The sequence below is a fragment of the Lepidochelys kempii genome, chromosome 6 (assembly GCF_965140265.1).
Source record: "Lepidochelys kempii isolate rLepKem1 chromosome 6, rLepKem1.hap2, whole genome shotgun sequence".
NCBI lineage: Eukaryota > Metazoa > Chordata > Testudines > Cheloniidae > Lepidochelys > Lepidochelys kempii.
The window spans coordinates 120,783,914-120,799,527 of record NC_133261.1 but is presented as its reverse complement, the minus strand read 5'-3'; the positions used below and the strand labels follow the sequence as shown (position 1 = coordinate 120,799,527).

At 36.9% G+C, this 15,614-nt stretch overlaps 1 protein-coding gene across 17 annotated transcripts in view; it reads left to right on the top strand.

The window, feature by feature from the left end:
* The window catches only part of SLC38A6 (solute carrier family 38 member 6), a 53,997-nt gene that overhangs the window by 28,073 nt on the left and 10,310 nt on the right, over nt 1-15,614 (top strand). For 7 of the 17 annotated variants that reach the window (XM_073349913.1, XM_073349909.1, XM_073349914.1 and 4 more), the window contains 7 exons: nt 1,435-1,513; nt 6,352-6,434; nt 6,905-6,963; nt 10,257-10,322; nt 10,586-10,639; nt 11,516-11,595; nt 12,620-12,720. In XM_073349913.1, the coding sequence (XP_073206014.1) occupies nt 1,435-1,513; nt 6,352-6,434; nt 6,905-6,963; nt 10,257-10,322; nt 10,586-10,639; nt 11,516-11,595; nt 12,620-12,720 (522 nt within the window). Of the gene's footprint in view, nt 1-1,434; nt 1,514-6,351; nt 6,435-6,904; nt 6,964-10,256; nt 10,323-10,585; nt 10,640-11,515; nt 11,596-12,619; nt 12,721-13,484; nt 14,038-14,240; nt 14,900-15,614 lie in introns of those variants that run through there. The other 10 variants (XM_073349910.1, XM_073349921.1, XM_073349923.1 and 7 more) reach the window with 6 other exon arrangements.

Below are 15,614 nucleotides of genomic sequence, written 5' to 3'. Positions count from 1 at the left end.
TTGTGGCACCTTAGAGACTAACCAATTTATTTGAGCATGAGCTTTCGTGAGCTACAGCTCACTTCATCAGATGCTGCAGCTTCTGTGATTACTAACTTTTAAAGATTGTAACAGTCTATTTAATTTTTTTATTGTGTCTAATCTTAAAATCAGCTTTCAGAAATGTGCTGTATTTGGTTTCAACTTAAGTTGATTAAAAAAACCCCAAATAACTGAGTTTACTGGACTAAAACTTTAATCTTATTAAATACAAAAAATGTTTTTCAGATTTTAAAAATATTTAAAGCTTTTTTAGGAAATTTCTAAAATCATTCAGTTCTGAAGGGTGGAGGGGTTACCTTCATGGTAGTTTTAGGTGTGTCTTAAAGCTACTGTAAAACTGAACAAATCACTGAGTAATTTTCTGTTGGTCTTGGAATTCTATGTAAACCTTTACAGACAGTGAAGACACAGTAACATGAGAATTAGCCTCTTCTAGAGGCTAATGGGTTGTAGATGAGGTAATATATTAATGAGTAATAGTGAAGAAAGTTGTAAGAGTTCTTGTTTACCCCCAAGGTCTTTTTACAGAGAGTAACGATTAACTGTATGTTTATCTATATCATTGCCCTCATCTAAACGGAATCGTAAATGCTTAATTGTGTATCATAGTTCCTATGCTGCTGACAATTAATGGAGATTCTTCTTTGACTCTAAAGTGTCCTGTGCTTTTTAAGCAGGAGGAACAGAGTTCTGTCTCTGTTGTTCCCATGACGTTCCTAGTGGCCATGGTATGCAGGACAGGGACAACTTTTGAAGTCCTAGTTGACTACATTGTTGTAATTCATTACCAAAAATATTAGTAATTTTGTATTGTAAAAATATATCAATCCTGTAGTTACCTAAATTGTTGCAATGTGTATTAGATATTAGTGTACTGACTGATTTAAAAAAAAAATCAAAGTACATCATTTAAAATATTTTCTAAATATAAATAATTCTCATGATTTGTTCTCATAATTTAGTACCCCACAGATATTTTTTAACTTATAAAAGAAGGGGGAAGAGACCATGCTGCAGCCAGGCTACCGCTAGTAGATCAAGTTTAAGGAAGAAAGCTTAGCAAGAAGTTCCTTTTTTTCCAACTTGTATGGGTTTTTCTCCAATTTGTTTCAAACTACCTTTCTGTAGTATCCTAGAAAATGTTCCTTATTTCAAGATTCTCATGTGGTAGTAATCTCTTTGCTGCTTTAGTTAATGGGTGTAATGCATGTGGATTTGTAGATATTTCTAATGGAAGTATATGAAAAAAAGCATTAATTTTGACTATGGTGCCACTGAGTCCAATAACTAGCTGGGATGTTACGTTCCAACCACTTCGGTCAAGCCATGCTAATTGTAATTACCAGAGATGCTAGTATTCCAATACTAAATCTGTTTCATTTCTATTCACAGCTATGTCATCTTATCTTTTAATTGTTAAATCTGAACTGCCTGGTGCAATTGCAGGATTCATAAGTGGAAATGACAGCGGGTAAGAGAAAAATGTTTCAAACATTATATAATGGAAGAAAGCAAGTCCTGTAGAAGCAGTTCAGCTCTGTTTCAAAGTATGGATACCAACATTTCCCTTTGATTTCACATGCTAAAAAAATTAGTGATTTACAGGAGTTCCTGGAACACAGAATACTGTTGGCATGTTTGAGTTCTTCATCCACATACGAAAATAGAGCCTGATTCTCTTCCCTCATAAATTTCACATTGCTTTAACTCCATAGATTTTAGTGAAGTTATTCCCAACTAGGAAATTAAGCCTGTAATTTCTGAGCTTGATTTTGCAGCCTTTGAAGTCAAAACTCCATCCAAAAAAAATCTTTTTCTATATTAGGGAGCAAGAATCTTGTGAGAACTGAGCTTGAAAGGAGAAGGCAGAAAAAACCAAAACGTTTAAACTTCTGTCATGTTATCACTTTGCATATTGTTAAACCGCAATACAAAACCCACCAGGCATTCAAATTTAAATATTTGTTGTCTTGCTTCAATAATTGGACTTGTCTTGAGAAACATGCCAAGTTTTCAAACATGGTTTATAATTCCCCAACTTGGCTTCCATTAAAGAACTTATGCTTTGGAAAAACAACTATATAGTTGTATATAGCAGGCAATGTACTTTAGATCTGAATCAGATCCATCACAAGAAAACTGGCTCTCCTAAGAAAAACGTTCCAGCTTCAGCATTAGAATATCTTATTTTGGTTGTTACAGTGCTGTCACCATTCATGTCAATATGTTTTAGGTTGTGTTATGGCTGTTTTGCAAACTCTTATTTTCGGAGATTTTTTTCACTCCGTTATAACATTTTTCTCTGGGCTGAAGCTCAGTATACAAACTCTAACAGAGAGACACTGTGTATGCCAGTGATACAGACACAGTACATAAATGTTGTAGTACTTACTTTAAAAAAAAAAAATTTTTGCTTTATTTACATCTTTCAGTTTGATACTTTTATGTTGGTTATAATTAAAAACTGTCACTTAGGGAAAAAGCAGTCTGTGATCGTCTTAATTTTTTTCAAAATAATAGAGGTCATTAACCTATTAAAGCTCTGTATAAATGGTAGTGTTTTGTGTTTGCTTTTAATTTGGAAAATATTGCCATAAGCTTGAAAAAAAGATGTAATTGTTGTCTTTAACATTGTAACTAATGTCATCTTCCACCTTCAACCTGATATTTTAAGCTCTCTCTGAGCACTGTGACATTAAGCATATTGAATTGATTGGGTAAGTATTGTGGAAAAAATTCTTTATTTTTGCTGTCTGATATTTTTACTTTTATTTTACTTTTAAATAATGGTTGTGTTCCTGCAGAGTTGATTCCAACAAAAATTTGTAATAAGGTTCGTAGTAACTTTTAATTATCGTGTCATAATTATTGGCATTCATATAACAGTAGACTCTAGAGGCCCCAATCAGGAATGTGGTCCCATTCCGCTAGGCACTTTACAAGCATATATAGTGACACAGTCCCTGTCTGAAGACCTTACAGTCTAGAAGAAAGAGTTGTATTTCTTAATGTGCCAAAATTTCTGTCTGGTACAGACTCCACCAAACTTTGCTGGTTGTCGTGTAAATAATTCATATGCTCAAAATGAGAAGGCTACCAGAATATGTATCTTACCTGAAACACACTGAGGGTTCCTTTGGTCTGATCCATTTCCATTTGAAGTCAATGGGAATCTTTCCACTGACTTCTGTGGGCATGATCGAATTCCCATAATCTGTTCCATCTAAAAAGCGTATTTTGAAATTACTGATTAAGCCACAATCAAAGTGCATACACTGAACTATGATTTTTTTCCTTGTTTTTTTTCTGCATGTCCAAAGCCTGTTTGCTTCATCTATAACTTTTAACTTTTGTTAAAAAAAAAAAAAAAAAAACTTCACACAGCAGCCTGAATTGTCATGTTGGAGCAGAACCTTTAATATTTTTATTTTCTTTGGTCCATTTGTTGAAACCTGAATGTATACCTCTTTGGTAGTTAGTTTGTAAAATTGTAGGAAATAATCAAGCACCCAAAATATGTAATTGAGTATCAAACCTAAAGGTAGTCTTTAAATATGCAAGGGACATGAATATTGGGTGGTTGATTTAACTAATTATAGTAGGAAATTTGTTTCCAGATGTGGTTACATGACAGTTTTGTTTCTGTTAAGTCAATATGGCATCTGATATGCTTTCATTTTGGTGCATGGTTTGTCTTGTACTTCAGTTAGTTTAGCAAATTCACACACTTGAAACATCACTATCTGTGAAAAATTAGTTTTATATGCATGTATAGGATCTAAATATGTATGTGTGAAATGTATTTAGAGTATGTGTATGCATGTAAATTTTTCTGTTGAGGAAGTTAAGCACATGTGTAAGTGTTTCCAGGCTTAGGACCATAGTTTGCAATGTGCCTTAATGCCTATTTTGTATATTTTTTAAAAAAGTACAGTATACACACTTGTTAATTGTAAATAGAAATGTTTCAATCATTCTGAATAACAAGAACTCCATATATTTTTTGATGACATGAACGTAGTTTAAAACACAGACTGCGTCAAAATGTTGTAATTTGTGAGCTCTCTGTTAACATTTAATGACCCTGTCAGGAGGTTATGATTGATGCAATTAAGTTGTCTTGCCTGTGTGTTGCATAACTGATATGGACTGAGAGTAAGAACCTAATTTAGAACATATGATGGTCTTGTCCTATTCTATTTGGGAATGAAATTAAATCAATTTATAAATGTCTGTTTTTAGTTAAAATATGGAAAAAAGAGAACATCTGCTTGCCAAAACATTTGCAGTACAGCTAAAAACTTATACTTCATATTTCATACTTGGAACATTTTTATCATAGAGGAGTAAAGTTACAGCTCAAACCAGTTTTATAGGAAATCTAAAAACTTTCATTTTGAGAGAAAATGTTTTTATACTATAATACTTTATGGAAAAACTTGGGGGGTGGTTTGATCGCTGATATTTCATTGTTAATTTTTAATAAAAAATAACTTCCATATTTCAAACTAAAACACTTTAAGAATCTTTTTGTAATACTTTCTTTTTTCTGATTTGTATTTCATATGTTGTAGTGGTATTTTATATGGTTTCTTATTTGTTTTTTCAAGAACACATTTTCCAAACATAATAGTATTGATTAGTATATGCTAACCAAAAAAGTTTTGTCCTCCTAACTCATCAGTGGTTAAAAGTACTATAATCTATTGATTGTTTAGCTGTTGGTTTAGACAGTCATGTGGCTTAAAACAAATGCCGCACATATACTGCAGCTAAGGTACTTCAGCTTACCACTCACTTAGCGCAGCATTTATGGTCCATTTACTTAACCCCCTCTATTAATTTTAAAGCTCGTCAGCCACCCTGTGGGAAACAAATTATGACAAACTGTGAATTAAAATGACATGTAAATATATTGGGGGCACACTTTCAGGGAATGACCTCAATAAAGTACTATGTAAATACAACATTTTAAAGCAAATATGAGGGACAAATTGTAAACAGTGAGAAAACTGGCCCTATATTTAGCCAAGATGGCTGCTGCTATTACTGCTGGAGCTCTGCTGTTGTCTAGGCTGTGTGGTGTTAACTGACACTGCTCCTAAGGGCTGCAAATAGCAAAGTTTCATTAGAAAGTACCTGAAGCTGTAGCACATCTAGGCAACAATATATTAAAAAAAAAAAGTCTGTTTCTACAGAAATTTTCAATACATAGCAAAATGGTCACTTGACTTGGAAGTGTGACCTCCAGTTGGCAACAATGCTATAAGCTTGTTGGCTCTGGGCTTTTTTATCCCACTATACATAACTTTTTTTAAAAACAGGACCGGTAGTTGTCCATATAAGTGACAGTACTTTTTCTATGAAACTCAGGTCATCTGCTTTTTTTAAATGATGTCTTGCGGGCACTACCTGTGTATGAAGTGCTAACCATATCCTGGACTACCAAAACTCTGAGGCCAAAGGCCAAGGTGTTCATAGGTAATAAACCTGAAGGCTGATGTGCAAGGTATTTATCAGTCAAGGATATGGTGGTTATTACCAGGTTAGCAGGGAGCACCCTCTGTTACTGTTTTTAATAAAAGCAGCAAAAGGTCCTGGAGCACCTTATAGACTAACAGACGTATTGGAGCATAAGACTTCAGGTTCTTTGGAGAAGGGACTCTTTGGGCAGAAGGGAGAAGTAGGGTCTTTAAAAAATCATTATAATTATTTATTTTTTTTAATGAAGTATGCTTGTTTGTAAGTTAGCTGTCCGTGTTGGGAATCTTGGAGGTGGAGATGAGCCAAGGTCATGTGGGAGAAACAGGATAGGGAAAAGAGTGGGAAGCTGAGGTGGCCACTTTTGTTTTGGTCCTATGGATGTGTGGTTCTAGTCAATCAAATTGCAGCTGGTATATTGTACAGATGTTGATTTAACCATGGTCCTGGAAATCCCAATGCTGGGATCCACTACTTTGTCTTAGCTCAGGGTTTTGCATACTGCATGGTTATTAAGAAGTAATCATAGCTGTGTAAATCAGGCCTCTTCCACCAATGTCAATGCAAGTATTTGCCTACCAGAAAACTGTCAACAGTGTTGGTCATTCCTGTATTCTGACCGTTGGAGAACTCAGTTTCAATACAGCCATATATGTGAGCTTAAAATACAAATCCTTATAGTGAGCATGATGATCTAGCCATACTGAATTAAAAAAACATATTTTTATCCTAAGGATTATTTGTCCAAGATAAGTGTTTACTAAGGTAATATATGTATATTTTAGGGCCTTTGAACTTTGTGCAATTTATAATTAAGTTTTTCAATAGGTCATGGTATCTTGACGGCAGAGTGCTGTTACTGATTACTTCAGTCTGCATTGTTTTTCCTCTTGCACTTCTTCCAAAAATTGGTAAGTAATTTAAGGAAAGAAGATAGTATTATTCTATTTTAGTAGCAATTACAACTGAGGACTTAAAAACCTTAATGGGTTATTTATTTATTTTAGCTGGCAGGGGGTTGGTAATGGTAGGGACTATTTAAGTTATTGTAGCATGTTCTGCCTTCCAGGCCTGCCTAGTTAACCTATTACTTGGGTTGCAATAGTATTTTGTACGCCATACTAAAATAAAATCTTTACAGCAGAACATTAAAGAGCTGCATTTACTTACAGCATGCCATTAGTGGTAAGCCCGTTCTAATTCTGCCCTACAAAACTACATAAATGATCTGTGACAGGCAGTTGGAATGTTGTTATTCTGAGTCTTAAGCCCCAGATACCAAGCACTGTAATAGAAAACATGCCTAAAATGTAAAGCTTTAGCTGTACATTAGGATCAATTTTCTTATAAATTGCCTTTTATTTTTACTGTTATTTTACAGGCTTTCTTGGCTATACAAGTAGTTTATCATTTTTCTTTATGGTGTACTTTGCTCTTGTGGTAAGTTAAAAATCAGTGCTCAGCTTATCTAGCTAACATTTTTCTTATTGTTTAAATGCTTTTATAAGTCTTTCCTTTTTTTTTCTTCTTTTTTTAAAGTTCTCTGTAAAACTAAGAGTTTTCTCTGTGTCCCGGCATACACTTTTTTGGACAGGATAAGTGTGTTTTGCTGAAGAGAGATGAAAATATGTATGAACTTTAAAACATGTGAAAAGATTTAGAATAATTATATTTTGGTCTGGTAAATGTAACAATATTTTTGTTTTGCTGACATGGCAGTGAAAACTGGCATGTACGCTTCATTTTCCTACTTGTGGAATGGAATTCTGTTTTCTTAGCTTCTAACTATTACTGTAACTAGCACAGGAAGAAAATGTCATATTACAAGTAAATTAAATTTACGTGTAGAATGAAGCGAGACAGTTCAAAGTGAAACTGCTCAAAAAGAATCCAAGAGAACTAGAACTTAGGCAAGTTCCATTAATACATCAAACACCTTCTTTGCAACTGAACGGAAAACTTCTTTCCTCTGAGCCATTTGGGGGATTTTTGACCCTGATATTCCCCAATTGTGGGCTCTGTAAAGGAAACAGAACCAAATATTGGAGCTGAGATCTGTTATGCAGCCCTAGGAAGAGAATTGTGCCTTAGAATTGCATTGCTTTTTACTGAAGAGAATATACAGTTGCTAATACATAAATGTAATATTTAGTAGGATCAAGAAGGTATGTAAACAAGAGTCCTATTTAGAAGCATGGCAAAATGCCCCCTCCTTTACTCTGGCTTGCATTGACTTGCACAGCAGACTTATTGTATAAAAGGATAAACATTGTGGAAAATGAGTCGAAAGAACGTGCCATCCAGGAGAGCAAGGCAGCCCATTAGGAACTGAACCGTGTGATAAAACCAAACTTCAAAGCTGACCAAAACAGCTCCTTAGGGGATCTGTCAAGAAGTGAAATGCTCTTATGGGGAGGTTGGGAGGTAATCTTCTTCAGCTTGGTATTATGGAGCAACAATAGCCTCTCCGTAATTAACAAGGCTGAAAATGAGTTTACATTATTAGCTCAGTGTTTGACCTCCCCTCTAAAATATGTTTTAAAAAAGTTACCACCCTCAAGAATTATTGGTTAGATCTGGGGCTGAGATAGGTGCAGTGAGTTTTAAAATGCATTCTGTGGTCCTTTTACATTTAAAAGGAAATGTATGCAGTTTTCAGAAATAAGACATTACGATGAATGAACAGATCTGAAAAAAAAATTGGTTTAAAGAAATGTATGCATAGAACCATAAGAGATTAACATAAACTATAAGCAAGATTCACATGTGGATACTGCAGAGGTAGAAAGCATTTTGGTTCCAGGCCCAGAACTTGTGTGTGTGGCTAGGAAACCCTATGTATTTCAGGGATGCGGAGGGTACTATATTTCTTATGAAGCTGTAAAAATTGCACATTTCTGCCTTAGTTCGTAAATGACAACTTAGGAACTACAAAGAACAGTAAGTGAGGCCATATGCCATTATGTATTTTTAAAGAAAAATAATACTGTTAGGCAAAAATGTAAGGTGATGGTTTTTTGTTTTTTTTAAAAACTGCTACTCTGAAAATCTGGAAGCTGTATGAAATACAATTTAGTTTTCATAGTTAACTGCTTTGAAGCAGGTGATATGTACTATTGAAATACATGTTGTAGTTTGCACAGTATTAATTTCTGTCATGACAGATGTACTTCAATTTGTTGCAGAAGAAATCTGCCCCAGTCATTGGAAGTAATGCCCTTATTTTACTTATACAATAATTCTGTACAGTCAGCTTCATGCACATACTGTCTCCTTCAGCTTTTGCGTGTGAGCACAAATTTAATATGCCCTGCTGCAGGGATAGGCACCATATATCGCTCATGTCTTATTTAAGCAACATGGTCTAGTGCAGTGGTTCCCAAACTGTGCAGCACTCCACCCTAGGGGGCCATGGAGGAAAGTTCAGGGCGGCGTGGAGTGGGGCCCAGCAGGCTAGCCCCCATGGTAGAGGGGGGCAAAGAGGGAGCGGCACCCAGCTCTGCCTCCGTGCCTGCCTTCAGCCCCAGCTCCTCTGCTGAGCCAACTGTGCTGTAATGGAGGGGCACGGACAGATTCCATTACTGGTAAGGCAGGGGCACAACAGGAAAAGTTTAGGCACCACTGGTCTAGTATATAGGGTATTGAACTGGGTTCTATTCCTAGATCTCTTTCCTGCTGTGTTACCTCAAGCAAGTCTCATCTCCTCTCTCTACTTCAGTGCCCTCATTTGCAATGGAAATAATTAAACTTCCCTGCATTTGCAAAGTGCTTTGAGTTTAGCTGATGAAAAATATTTTAAAAGCTTCTAAGCTGCATAATTTAAGACCTATGTTATTGCTGCAGAAGGGTTTTTTTCTGTCTGTGTTGCAGGGTTGCATGAATAGCATGCCATGTACCCACTATTCCCTCTGGCCACACTTTTGCTGGGGATACTGCATGAGAGTGGGGAGCTTCTAGTCATTGCTTTCTTGAGAATGCCACGTTTGTACATGTACCTCAAGAACAGTTCGTGTAGGGTCGAAAGCTTCTCTCTCTCTTTCTCAGCAATAGAAGTTTGTCCAATAAAAGATATTACTTCATCAATCTTGTCTCTCTAGCATGTTTGTACAGGTAGAGTTTCAGAGATAAAAGGACAGATCTCTTCCATTTTATCCCTGTCATGAATCTGACCCCTTATTATTTCAAGTTTAAAGCCTGGAGCAAGTGATATAAAGAATTTCTAACACCTAAAAATAGGTAACTAGAATGGGAAATGTGGACAGAGCCATAAATACAGTGACAGGAAGAATGTAACTATAATTATAAATCGACTCATGAGAGGGAAAGTGTCATATTTTTTTTCCTTAATTTCCTTCTAATTTTCGTCCCCACCCCATGGACCTGTCGAAACCATCAGTGTGAGTAAAACTCCCTATAGATTTCTGGGAAATATTAGGGTTTTAGTTTGGGGAGTTTTCTTTTCCTGCTTTTGCCATTTAATTACAACCACGTTTCTGCCCTTGCAATGTTAGACCTCCTTTAATATCTAATTAACTGGCTGGGTGGAATGATGTTGACAGCATTTTCTCTCAAATCTTTTTGATCTTCCTTGCCCAGCTCTCCAATAGACAAGCAGGTTGTTTGTAAGTGCCTTGTATTACTGTGTTTATCAATATACTCATGTTCTAATTATTTATATAATACCCCAGCTTTCAGGCAGTCTTGAAAAAATTAAATACACGCTGTCTTTACAGGTTGTAATAAAAAAATGGTCCATCCCTTGTCCACTGACATTAAACAGCTCTATAGAGATCTTACAGGTAACATATATGCTATTTTGAAGCTTTTATATCTTTTTAGTAATATAAATAATTCTTTCTCTACATCAAAACCCTCAGGTTAGTAATATTTTATAATTTAAAAAATAGTTGATAAATCCTTAGTTCCTTTTCATTCATAGAATATTGGTACTCTTTAATTAGCATGATTTTATTAGCTTGAAACAATGTGATCTAATGTCTGTGGTTTGTAGTCAGTCATTTAATATGTCATTTCCCTTTTTTTGTGTATTTATCTTGCACAGATTTCATATTCTACTGAGGATTGTAAAGCAAAGCTCTTTCATTTTTCTAAGGAGGTAATGTGCTGTGTATCTTAATAACAGGTGGGGTGCGCAGAGGTTTTGTTTTTTTAATGGATATGAACCCTGCTGGCATAGGGCATAAACCAATGTTTTTTAAAGGAATAGCTGTAGGTTGGGGGTACCCACATATGCCTCTAAGTTGTTCTCCAGAGTCTCAGCCTTCATTTAAAAAAATTTTCTAGCTGTTAGTTGTGCAGAAGAAAAATCACACCCCTGACAGTTTTACTGATAAAACTTTTTGATTATAGAACAGCCTTCAGACTTCATTTGCAAAAGCATTTTTTTAGGTCTTTCAGGTTTCTGAATGCTGTAACCAATTTTTAAGAGAGACAAATACTGAATTTTTTAACTAAAAGTTCAGGGCTGGTTAAAGGAGTCAATAATTTGACACAGTAATGTTGCATGTTATAGACAGCTGTACTTATAATTTGGTAAGTTTCATACTATATAAATAACCAATTGTAGTATTTTTCCGACCCTATGTGCCAAATCCTACTTATCCTACTTATGGGAGTAGGCTCAGGAGCTAAAGTGGAAGAACCCACATGAGTAAGGTGAGTAAGATGTGGCACTTTTGGGCTTTATATATCCAAAAAGAGTCTTGTAGCCCGTACCCTCCACTGTCAGGAGGGTGTTGGCTGATATACCGGAGTTCTCAGCTGAAATGGCACAGTTGCATGAAACAATTGGGAAACCCCCATTATCTAGTATAGAGTTTATCCAGAAGCATTAGTCCAAAACCCCTCCCACTGATTTCAGGCATTGGATTGAGGCCATGAAGTAGAATCTTAGGTTCACTCAAATTAATTTACAGCTGTTTATAGTGAGAATTTTTTTCTTTGTTTCTCTCCCCCCCACCCCTCCTTTTAGAGTGCTTATGCCATTCCAACCATGGCCTTCTCGTTTCTCTGCCATACCTCAGTATTGCCCATTTACTGTGAGCTCCGAAGGTAACATATGGAAAGCAAGTAATGTTGAAATATAATGATAGTGTTTTTTTAATTCAACCAAAGTTGTCAGAAAATCTGTTCCGTATTCAACTGAGTGCGGTTGAACAATGACAATTTATCCTTTATATATTAGGCAAAATTTTCATCTGAGGCAGCACTGGCATTTTAGGCTATGTCTACGCTACAAACTAGGGGTGTGATTCCTCTGCTTATATGCACATAATTGTGTTTGCTTAATAAGAGCTAGCGAGTATGAATTGTAATGTAGCCGTGATGGCATGGGAACCGACAGCAGAGGCACAACTGACCTATGCCATGCCAGATATGTCCCCACTGTTTTCAAGCAGGTTTGTACTCAGCACAGCTCACCCCTGCCTCTGCTGTCCATGCTTCCACGGCTAAACTGCTGTTTATACTCACGCTAGCTCTCATCAAGCTACTTGCAAATAGGTGTACACAAGCAGGGGAATCACATGCCTCGCTTATAGTGTAGACATAGCCTCTGATTATATTTGTAGCAGAGAAACTAGCAAATACGTTTTCATTGTCTACTGGGAAAAAAACAAAATCCACAGACATTTACTTGCTGATTTTTATAGCAGCCAGAGAGCCTGCATTTGGCCAAATCTGCACTGTTATGATAGTCACCACCACCATTGGTGTGGGCTCAATTGATAGGATACTGGACTAGGTTCTATTCCTGGCTCTGCCATTGACTTGATGTGTCATCTTGGGCAAGTCAGAACTGGGAGCGCGGGGGTGGGGAGTTCACCTCTGTGTGCCTCAGTTTCTATGTCTGTAAAATGGGGATAATGATACTTGTCTTCATGTGTGAAGTGATTTGAAATCTGCAAATACAGTGACCAGCAAAGTATTGGGTAATGATAAACCACAGGGGTTCATCCCTGTAAAATGTAAATTGCAAGATCATTCTAAAGATAAACTGCTATGTGTTCAACACCTCAAACCATACATTAAACCATAATAATTATTCGGGGATGGGGGGTGTTGTTTTGCATTTTAGTCCATCAAAAAGCAGAATGCAGAATGTAACCAATACAGGAATTGGTCTGAGTTTCCTACTCTATTTTGTGTCTGCCTTGTTTGGGTACCTTACTTTTTATGGTAAGTATGTTCTTAACAATTCTTTAGAGGTCAAGATAATAGTGAAGAATGTTCTGGCTTATCATGTACTGCATAATACATGTACTGATTCAGCCTGCTCCCAAGGATTTTTTCATTTGATTTGTGTGCTAAATAATTCATTCTGTTTGCAAATATATAAAGCCTACTATAGAATGCATATGAAGGAATAAAATATTTGGGGTATTTAAAATAAGGCCTGTGTTGCACATATGAAATAATTAAGCCACTTAAGCACCAGTCCTGCAAAGGCTTACAGAGGTGCCTAGCTTTGTAAAAATTAACTTCAGTATGGTTGCTCAGCGTGTAAGTTAAGCATGTATGTAATTCTTTGCCGGATAGGGGCTGTAAACACTATACAAGTAAACCGTTCACTTAATTAATTGGGATTAGTGAAATATCTTCTAAGATCATGCCTATGTTAGAGAAGCTTGACATGCTAATTACCATTCGGTCAACCTGTAGCACAACAGGGCCTGCTGTGCCTTTCACCAAGGGCTGGGTCAGTAGCAGGATGACCCTGGGAGCACGGAGGTATAAAGGTGGATTACAGTCACCTTTGCCTCTCTCCAAAGCATTGCCAAGAGCAGCATGGACACATCACATAGGCCATGATAAGATGTAGGTTTCTTGTATGGATTTATTTGAATAGAAATCTGTTTGATTAATGAAACAAAACCAAAAGTTTAAACGAACACTCCAAGAAAGCTTTACTAAAACAGCCTCACTAATTATTTGTATCATAGATTCCTACACACAAAGTGACTTCTTAAAGATACTGCTGCTATCTGCAACAGAAAGGCAAACCAGAGGAAGCACAAACACAAAATGATACATAGAGTATGAATTACTGTGGTCATAGAGACCAAGGTGTGCATTCTGTTGAAGGTGTCTCTCTCTTTAAAGGACCCTTGCCATTTTGTTAAGGGTGAGGATGGGGAGGGTGGTAGTTATGTTTTGTTAGTGAATTTTTGTATTTAAACAGAAAATGAGGAATTCCAATTATAAACTTGTCCATATAAAAATCATCCTATCTGTTCAGTAGACTCCTTCAGTTCTGCTTTTCTGTAGATTTTGCATGGCAGTATGCTGCAGCAGCAGTGTAATAACTATGCAATTGATGATGGAGTTCTTGAACACTTTGAAGTGCCATTTTTTGTAGCTGGGGCTTAAATGTAGGTGACTTAATAGCCATTCTGGTAGGCTTGCTTCTCCCAAATACTTAGACAGATTTCAGAACTCTTAACTACACAATGGCTTTCTTTTTTTAAAGGTCTATCATAACATTGTCAGAAGTAGGTGAGTGTCCATTTAATATAGCAGTTCAGTCTTCCTGTAACATATAGATAGAAGCTACCTGTATCAGTGTGGTATGTCAACTGTGTGATAGTGTTTGCAGTACCCTGTCATATAATGTCATGGTGCTATATCTTTCCAAGAGCAAGTTGTTCAGCTCTACATGTGTCCAGCTTTATTTTCACGATTGTACATTTTGTTCCTAGATCGTGCATGCCAAAGTTGTATTCTCTCAAGTTTCCATCCAGCAATCTGGATCAACTGCCCTCTGCAGTATGGTAGCATTATACAAACATGAAAACAACAAGGAGGTCTGGTGGCATATTAAAGACTAACAGATTTATTTGGGCATAAGCTTTCGTGGGTAAAAAATCCACTTCTTCAGATGCATCAACAAACATGGTCACTGAAATGCATTACTGACCTGCGTGAGGATTCTTCTTTCAAATTGCTTCTCAAAATTCACTCCTCTCATGAAGTTAACATGTGTCAGTCAAAATAAATAAAACTCTCAGCACAACAGTAGGGGGGGAAATTCTCTTAAGAGAACCCTTGTCTCTCTGGGTATTTTGTGTTATCTGTTTAGAATGTCTGTGGGCTCGGGACAGTCTGGCACAACAACAGTCCTGTTGACACCTACCAAATAATTACTGATCTGCAGAGGAAATTGCTTTGAGTTCTTGCAAAAAAGCACGCTGCCTCTTCAGAGCATTAACGTATTTCTCTTGTAGGCACAACAAATTCCTATTATCAATTAAATGGTGGAGACTAGCAGTCCCTACCTCAGTGCCTTTGCTATTGGTATAGGACTGCTCCTGCCAGCTTTCTAATCTGACTTTTACTGCCTTCCTGCAAATTAGCTTCCCCCCCCCCCCCCCCCCCCCCCCCCCCGATTCCCCTTTGTCTGGATCTGACCGTGACTGAGCAAATAAGTTACCTGGGCTTCCCCTCAAATGATAAAAGCACAGCCTGATTCACCTTGCTGCCTAGCACCATGTCAGATTGGTCAATGCAACATGGGCTAGTTCCACCAAATGCTGGCTCTTTCCACATGGAAGAAAGTTGAAACAAACAGCCTACGGGAGAATGTGGGTGCTGAGTGCCACTGCAGAAGACCACTGAAGCTGATTCCAGGGTGGGGTTCCTGTTCATTTTGTTTCCAGATAAGCCCCCAGCAAAAAGGGAAAGGAAGAAAGAGCACTGAAGTCATGTCCTGGAGACCATGTTCCTGGTCCCTTATGCAGTAGACCTAATTGGAGCCTTGCTTTGCCTTGACTCCAGCCCTTAACCTTTACTTTGATTGAAATGATTGTCTCTTTTCCTTTCCTTTCAGGCCTGATGGTATAATGTACATTAATTAAATAGTTTTTTTTTGCAGAGGATACATACATACATACATACATTCCTGTGTGCAGGCTACTCCTTCCCTATCTTTAGCCAAAAAGCAAATTAAATTTCATGAGTGAATCTCCCCCACCCCTGCCCCACCTATCCATCCCCTTGTCATAAACGCCATTCCTAGAAAAGTAAAAACCAACTGGAAAGCAAAAAAGAACTCCTTTGAGAACAGATGTTTCTTC